The 8099-nt window shown below is 36.3% G+C and overlaps 1 protein-coding gene across 1 annotated transcript in view; it reads right to left on the bottom strand.

Annotated features, from left to right (window-relative positions):
* Nucleotides 1–2712: 2712 nt before the first annotated feature.
* NDUFS4 (NADH:ubiquinone oxidoreductase subunit S4) overlaps nucleotides 2713–8099 on the bottom strand; it is a 49763-nt gene continuing 44376 nt past the window's right edge. Inside the window, exons 4-5 of the mRNA XM_075527144.1 lie at nucleotides 7322–7395; nucleotides 2713–2921 (exon numbers count right to left, since the gene is read on the bottom strand). Coding sequence (XP_075383259.1) covers nucleotides 2818–2921; nucleotides 7322–7395 — 178 coding nt within the window. The 3' untranslated portion in view covers nucleotides 2713–2817. The remainder of the gene's footprint in view (nucleotides 2922–7321; nucleotides 7396–8099) is intronic.

Below are 8099 nucleotides of genomic sequence, written 5' to 3'. Positions count from 1 at the left end.
CATAAAACCTTCTACAATAATGGAAGCTACAAAACTGTAAAGAAAACCTCTCAGATCTACACAGCTCAATGAAAGAACGTAAATGCAATATCTAGGTAAGGCTATTCTGCAATGCTGGCATGCAATTATCTTGTAATTCCTTAATACTCTTTTGGTTGTTATTGCCACGTAAAGTGGTAAGATACCTCAGATGCATGCAAATCCCACTGAGTAAAGACCATGTTGTATTTGTTTGGGAGCTTTAAACTTTTTCTTTCCCCATTAATGATTTTTGATACTTCCAGAGGTTTGAAATAGTACTGCCATGAGAAGCTTTGATTAGTTGGATGCAGCACAGCTACATCTACCACCAAGATGAATCTCTAATCTCATTCAGCATTTCTGTTATCCTCGAGTCCTCAAAATCTCTTTAGATTTCCATTTTGAGATCAATGGTTGAGAATATGAAAAAAAAACTAATTATGGTAGTTTACCTGTTGTGCCTTTTGTTTTGACATATTCTAGATTTGGGAGCAATTTTACCTGTCATAACACACTGCAGAGTAGACAGAAGCTGGATTTCACCAGTGAAACATTCACTTCTGAAGATACTTAACTAAAGATGGTCAGATTATCTTGTACAATTTGTTCCAGACTAGTGCTGTAGTATTCTGATAAGTTAATGAAAGGGTGATGAAGTTTGGTATCTAGTAGATTTTTTTATCTCTAAAATATATTCCTGTTGGCACTGGTCCTCTGCAAGCTCTTGCACTCAATTTCAGTTCTAGGGTTTGAAGACTATAGCAACAATAATCAACTCCCTTCCATTGTCAGCATGCTCATTCTTAAGAAGCCATCCAACAGGAGAAAAAAATCCAAGTCCTAGGAAAGTGATTGGAGGAAAAGAAGGTCTGGGCTCATACGCAACTTAAAGGCTTCAATGTGGGGTGCACAGTACAGAATCATAAGGAACACATGCAAATTAGAAAAAAAAGCTTTCTTCCTTGGGAAGGGGACTTAAATTCTCCTTTTAATATTTCTGTTATCTTAGCAGGAGAAACAAAAAGAAAGTGTGCTATATGTGAAACTGATTCTAGATACGAGAAGTATACATTAACATACAGTAATTTCATGTATTAGGTGTGCAAAGATAATGTTAGGTATCTAACATTTATCAGTCGTTTTCCTGGACTACATAATTTCAAAAACTAAGCTGTGCATCTGCTGCATTAGATATCCAAGCACTTTTCAATTTTAACGTTGACAATCTTATAAAGCTTGAAGACCACTAAATTAAGATCTTGCTGCTCTTCACTTGTAAAAGACAGATGAAAAAAAAAACAACAAACAAAAACCAACAAATGGCTTTTCTTATTTGTCTCCTTAGTAAGATCAGTGTATTAAGCTTAGCCAGAATACAAAGAGATGCAGTAGATTCTGGACTGTTAAGATTCCAGTTTGGTGCACTTTGGCGTTCCTGGAGGACTTTAGGCTCCACTGCACAACACAGCATTCAAAATTCAATAGCAAGATGAATTGGAATAACAGTTCTCATCTGTGATAGGAAAATAGCGGCATAAGCCAACTGGTTGATTACACTGAAACTGGGTCAAAAACAATGCTTTAAACAAATGTTAGTCAGCATATAGGGCAGCTGGTTAAAACTGAAACAAGAATATAATCAAATCTGGGCAACACAAGGTAGTTTTATGCCTTCCTTTAGCTAGAATTCAGTGCATAGCACTTACACCATTCTTTAGATCTACTTGGAGAGAGCTGTCTCAACTGTTTCTTTTGTGAGAGTTGGGATAAAACTCTCAGTTGCATATGAAAAAGGTGTACCCTCCCCCAATTTGTAATAGATTTCACCAATCATGTGTTGATATCTCAATTTGTTAAGTGAAAGTTAAAGTGAATAAATCAAAAGGCATAGATATGTAATCAAGGATTCCAAACATAATAATGTGCATTATTAAAATTAACGATATAATGTAATGTAAGACAAACTGAGTTTAGGCTATGTATTCAATGTTAAGGCCGAGATGCAATCACCACATCTTGTTAGGCAACAGGAAACCTCAATGCAGATAAACATGTAACTAGCAAATAAAAAACCAGAACTATAATTATATAATATCATATATGCTGATGCTGTGTGAGGCACTCGACACTTCTGACTTAATTTGTGAATATTTAACTGGCTTAGTTTTACTTTTGAAGAACATCACAGAGAAACAGTTGCACTCTCAATCTTTTGGACTAAACCTCCCCCTATCCAACACAAAAACCAGTGCTTTCTATTCCAGTCATGAATGCTTTTGGAATAATGACAATATTAATTTGGGCAGAAAGGAGGTTATATAATATACATTTATACAGAATCGTCTAAGTTATACTCAGGTGTTAAGTTTTATATATCATACTTTTTGCTCTTCAGTTGACAAACTTCTCTTGTATAGAAAGAGAAAGAAAAAACCCCAGCTTCTATTGAGAGAATTTGTATATGCAAGTCTGGTAAGTTTAAACAAGATAGTGAATATAAAATTACCATCAAAGATAAAACATAATCTTTAAAGTTGCAGCTGATTTCAAACATTCCTTTTGATAGATTCCTAGTACAGCAATTTTTTTAGAAGTATGAACACTCCAAATCTCCTCTATTTATAGGGAAGTTTGTAACAGGTTCAATTGTAGACATCAAAAACATTTTAAATAGACATCACAAGATGCATCTGTAGTTTAAAGGTCAAATTTATTAGGAGATTAAGAGATGTATTATACATGGACTATAAATATAGCACAGCTGACTTTATTCACAGTCAGACGGCCAATGCCAACCTATTTTGTAGACACCCTTGTTCTTTTGTTCCAAGAAAAGTTTGCACCATAAGACTTGGATTTAGGTTTCGGAATCTTCTTCTCTTCAACGTCATAGCTCCAGCCTGGAGGTTACAGGGGAAATGGTGGGGGGAGACAAGAAACAAAGAGAATTCTAAATATTCTCAGCATACAATATAGAGCAAATGCAACTTAAACCTTTTAATATCCTTTTCTCCATGTAGGCATCCACTAGTTTATTCCTTTGTAGTTGGCAGCAGAGAATACTGAAATGCCATAGATGTGACATATGCCCGTTCTCTCAGTTGATAAGACTTCACCATACTACGTACCTCCCTTTTCTTTACTCCTGGAAAAAACTTGACAGACATCAGCAAAAAGCTCAATAGGGAACACTGACTGTCCTGCAAGTTCATGGCTCCACAACTCCATAGCATCACAGAAGCACTAAGGCCCTGTGTATGCTGGGACAGGAAATGAAAATAAGGAAACATGGAAAAAAATAGCACACACAAGATCAATCCCAAAGTTTGGGAGAGAATGGAGACCTTGGAAAGCTAGGAAAAAAAAAGAAGGGTGGGAGGACCGAAGAAAGGAAGATCAAAGAAAAAACTTCAGCATTAGAAAGGAGTTTAATACTTAACATTTTTATAAGAACATAAAAAATTAGGAGTAAAAGAAAAAGGAATGAAGTGATAGAAGACAAGTAAATTATGTGATAGTTAAGCAAGAGAAATGCTAAAAAATGTCAGAAAAGAGGAGGTGGAGACATTAGTGTTTATGTAAATCAAAATGCAAATTGGCTGCAGCCTCCAGGTGCCTGGAAAGTTGCCAGGGCAGCACTCAGTATTCCAAAGTTTGGTCTCTTTAGCTGCAACATTTCACTCAAAGTTGAGATACTTGAGTTGAAGCTAGAAGTGGTTAAGTATGCAATTTTAACTGATACTAATAAGATGATACTTTTCTTCCTTAGTTTTAAAACAAAAATTTGGTAAGTCCTAAAAGGTTTAACATATACCTGAATTTTTACATTTAAGATGTTCACAGAAAACACTCAAGATACATCTACACATCAAAACATGTTTTGTAAGAAACACAAGTTGTCACATCACTGTGTCTCAATTTTGTGTATTCACAAATGTCACACAAACATTTTCTTCATGTTTATTAGGCTGAACCAATGTTAATTTCCAAATTAACTATTCTCTGTAAGAAATACTGGAATAAAGATCTTAAAAACATCTGTGAGAGCACTGGCTTTTACCTCCTGTTCCGATTAAAAATACAAACTTGAGTAAACAGCCAAAACCGTACCCAGAGACAGAATTTGGTATTGCAACATTCATCATTGTAACACCTAACTTTGAGGCACTTGGCTGCTGCAATGGAATCTACAGCCCCAAGTTACTGCTTCATCTTTTTATACACCAGATAGAGAGGAGCCAAGTGCCTCCAAAAGAGATTCGCAACTGCCAGCGCAATGACTTGGGCTGCCATAGCTATCCAAAATCCTCAAAGTTAGTTACATCTAACTTTGTATGGCAAGAGGCCACCATATGTGATAAGGTTTCACGCTCTGGAACAGTCTCCTTGAGTTAGGCACCTTCAGTTGTTCATGACAGAGAGCAGACGTCACTTTTATAAAAATACCACAATGGTGGGGGAAGTTATTCTTGCCCAGAACCCTGCCATACAAGCCAAGTGGATAGAAAGAAGATTTCATCATCTCTGGAAGAACACCATCAACACCTGACTAAAGGTTATTGTGCAGCAGAAAAACTCTCTGTCCTTGTTACTAAAGCTGTATGTTTTTAAACAACTGCCTCGGTGATGTCGCACAGGACAAAAAGAATTTAGGTCAACAGGCTAAACTTTTCATTTCATCCAGTCTTTGCCTCGACTTCAGACCATCCTCAGCTGTCATACTTTGGACAGAGATCTCTCCTGTTACTGTACTCAGTGCTTTTATTCCTACATTAGAAAACACATCACATGGGGCAGGCAGAAAGATAGCTTGCCTCAGGTTCCTGAAGTTGTTAGGTGAGAAAGAATTCTTAGGTTTCCCAACCATATCAAAACACCTGCAATATCTAGGATTTGCAGAAATTAAACTTGAGGTTCTTAAGAAATTTTGTAATGGAAAACTTGGGTGGTTCATATAGAAAGGACAGAGAGGTAAATATTTGTGTTCCTAGACTTAGACATGTTTCAATCACACCTCAGTGCAGAAGCTAAGTTCCGTTGTAAATGTGTGCCCAAGTTTCTAATTTCTTTCTAAAAGCAGAACTAAATATTGTAAAATTTGTATTTCCAGCTACATCTGATACTGAAGCTATTACTACAGAAAATATTATGCACATATCATACGCATAAAACTAAGCCACCTTAAATAAAAATGGAATAATTTAGGCAAGCCAGTATCTGCAGAAAAGTTTGGTACATCTCAATTATGATAAAATTAAGGGTGCAAGCTAAGTGAATATTGAACTAATAATATTAATACTAAGTCACAGCCTTAGTTTAGTTGGTAGAATTTCTTTGCAGTTTTTCTGCACAATGGAGACTCATTACTAATTCAGTAAAGGCATAAACCTCCTACACTGAACAAATCAAGTATTTTACTTGAATCTGCATTTCGAAAGGACAGAATACATTACGTCCAAAGAGATGATATAAGTAGCTCATTAATACAGTGATGTATAGGCCAGGATTCAGTTTTTTTCTCTTATAGGCTGAATTTCCCAAGAAACAGAAATAGCATGAAAAATACAGAAGCGTAAGTAAGGCAACACTAGATTCTCCCAAATTTCATATTTGTTCACAAAACATTACAAAATACTATTAAAATTGCATAGTAATTGGTATATCCAATGCAAATATGATGATCCTATTAATTTCTTAGTGAATACAATTTATTTTTCAATAAAATTAAGAATATTAAGTTTAAAAAAATCCATTCAAAGAGGAACAGAGGAATTAAATACTAGCCTTTACCATTAAAAAGTGCAAGTAAATTGCACATTAAATGGTTTAGCTTCTTAATTTTGTAAGGTAATGGACTTATCCTGGTTTTTTTGGGTGTACATAAGCCATCTAACAGCTTTGCACAATTTGGCCTGACCAAGAAACTTTACTATCTATTTACCCCAGACTAAATTTAGTTGAAAGCTGTAGACCACAGGGAAGTCTTCTGAAGAAGCTTACACTCCATGTGCATTATTCCTGGCTTTAACTCAGTGCAATTAATCTTCCTCACATCCATGAACACTAAGGATCAAGCCTAGCTCTTTAAGGAAAATGAAATTGATTTAAAAAAAAAAAAAAAAAAAAAACAACAAAAAACACAACCCCCCCCCCAAAAAAAAATGCAGCAAAAAATTCATACCAACACATAAAAGGACTGCTGAATATTCAGAAGGCTGCAATTACGGATACTGCTTGTGGTACCATAATTCTGTGAGAAAAGACAAGCCTAAATAACCAAGTAAGTTTACAGACACAGTCCTTCTGATACATCATTAGCATTAAAAAAATTAAGTAATGATACTGGCTTTTCTACTGTCTTTTTCTCAAATATGAACAATGATCAAGTGTAAGTGTTTGGACTTTAGTATTGTACTCGGGAAGAGTTAGGTATAACTTCCTCAATCTACAACTTGCTCAAGAGGAGCAGTGGAGGGAGAGGTGCTATCTCTTCTCTGTGGTGATCAGCGACAGGACACAAGGAAATGGAATGAAGCTGCATCAGGAGAAGTTCAGATTGGACATTCGGAAAAGGTTCTTCACCAAGAGGGTTGTCAGTCACTGCAACAGGCTCCCCAGGGAAGTGGTCACAGCACCAAGCCTGTCAGAGTTCAAGGAGCATCTGGATGACGCTCTTAGTCATGTGGTTTAGTTTTAGGCAGTCCTGCAAGGAGCAGGGAGTTGGACTTGGTGATCCTTATGGGTCCCTTCCAACCTGAGATATTCTATGATTCTATGAGAAATCCATTCTGCAACATAGCCAAAACTAAAGTCCGACATGCTTACTTGGTAGTCACTTAATTTTTTCTGATTATCAAACATTCACAAGGGTACTGACAGTCTTTCCTTAACTAGAATTCAGATGCTCATGTCAAGCCTTCAGGCAAAAATCCCACTGCCATGTAGCTGGGACCCCCAGCCCAGGATATTGTTGAAGTATTAATACTAATTTTCCTCCAAGACCTGAGCAAAGCTCAGTTATCATTCAAAACACAGCTACTTGCAAAAGCATTGCAATAGTAATGCTACGAGGCTGGAACACTCTTCCAGAAAGTGGAAGGCCTACATCCAATGCCTTCAGCACCCTTGGAAATATTCCCCCCTGTTTTCCTCCTCCTGAAGTAGAGCACTAATAGTCTACGAATTTTGTGGAACAGAGGGAAGGTTCTCTACCCTGTACTTTTTCCTGTTGTTAATACTTTGAGATTAAGATTGCCTATAGAAAGCTGAATCCATCATACCTAATACATACAATACGTACCATTTTTTTCAGCAAAGGCAATGGCATCTTCTTTAGTAGAGAAAGTAAGAACCATGTTGGATAAAGGATCAGCTCTGTAAGAAATCAGATGATAAATTTTAAGCACATTTGAAATATAAAATAATTATATCTGTATCTCAAACGCTGGTCAAATGCTGTATTAGACAACTTTTTGTAGTACACCACCTCACAAGCCATTCAAAATCCCTTTATTTTGAATTATTTCCAGGATTAACACTTACTTTCTGCAGAGTATTGTTTCACTCTTTCAGTCTGTTGAAATTCCCTCCCAACTCCTTGCAGAAAATTAATGTTTTAAGGTTTTTATTAGACAAACATGTCTAACCACCTGCTGAGGTTAGTAAGTGCTCTACAACAATCTTTTTAATTTTTTAAGCTGTGTAGTCTCTCTCTTTTTGGAAGATCAGGAGGCTTAAGGTAATTTTGAACATTTCAAGGAGATCAAGAGTCTGTAGAGCAGCTAGGGGAAGAATAATCTTATACAGAAAAGAGCAGAATATCAAAGTGAGCAGAGCAGGAACTAATCAGAGACTGAAAAGTATGTAAAAAAACGCAAGACTTCAGCTCTGGCTGAGGTCACATGACCTCCACAAATTATTCCAGTACAGCAAGCAGATCACAGGCCACCACTAAAAACGAAGCTCAGAAATGCAAACTGCTAGCTAACTAAATACACAGTGGTTAGTTTTAGATGATCATCTATTTCTCAACTGCATTTCTGAAAGGAATCAAACAGCAAAAAGCTTTTTGAAACAAA

Source organism: Mycteria americana, chromosome Z, assembly GCF_035582795.1.
Source record: "Mycteria americana isolate JAX WOST 10 ecotype Jacksonville Zoo and Gardens chromosome Z, USCA_MyAme_1.0, whole genome shotgun sequence".
Classification (NCBI taxonomy): domain Eukaryota; kingdom Metazoa; phylum Chordata; class Aves; order Ciconiiformes; family Ciconiidae; genus Mycteria; species Mycteria americana.
This window is presented reverse-complemented; position numbering and strand designations above follow the sequence as displayed.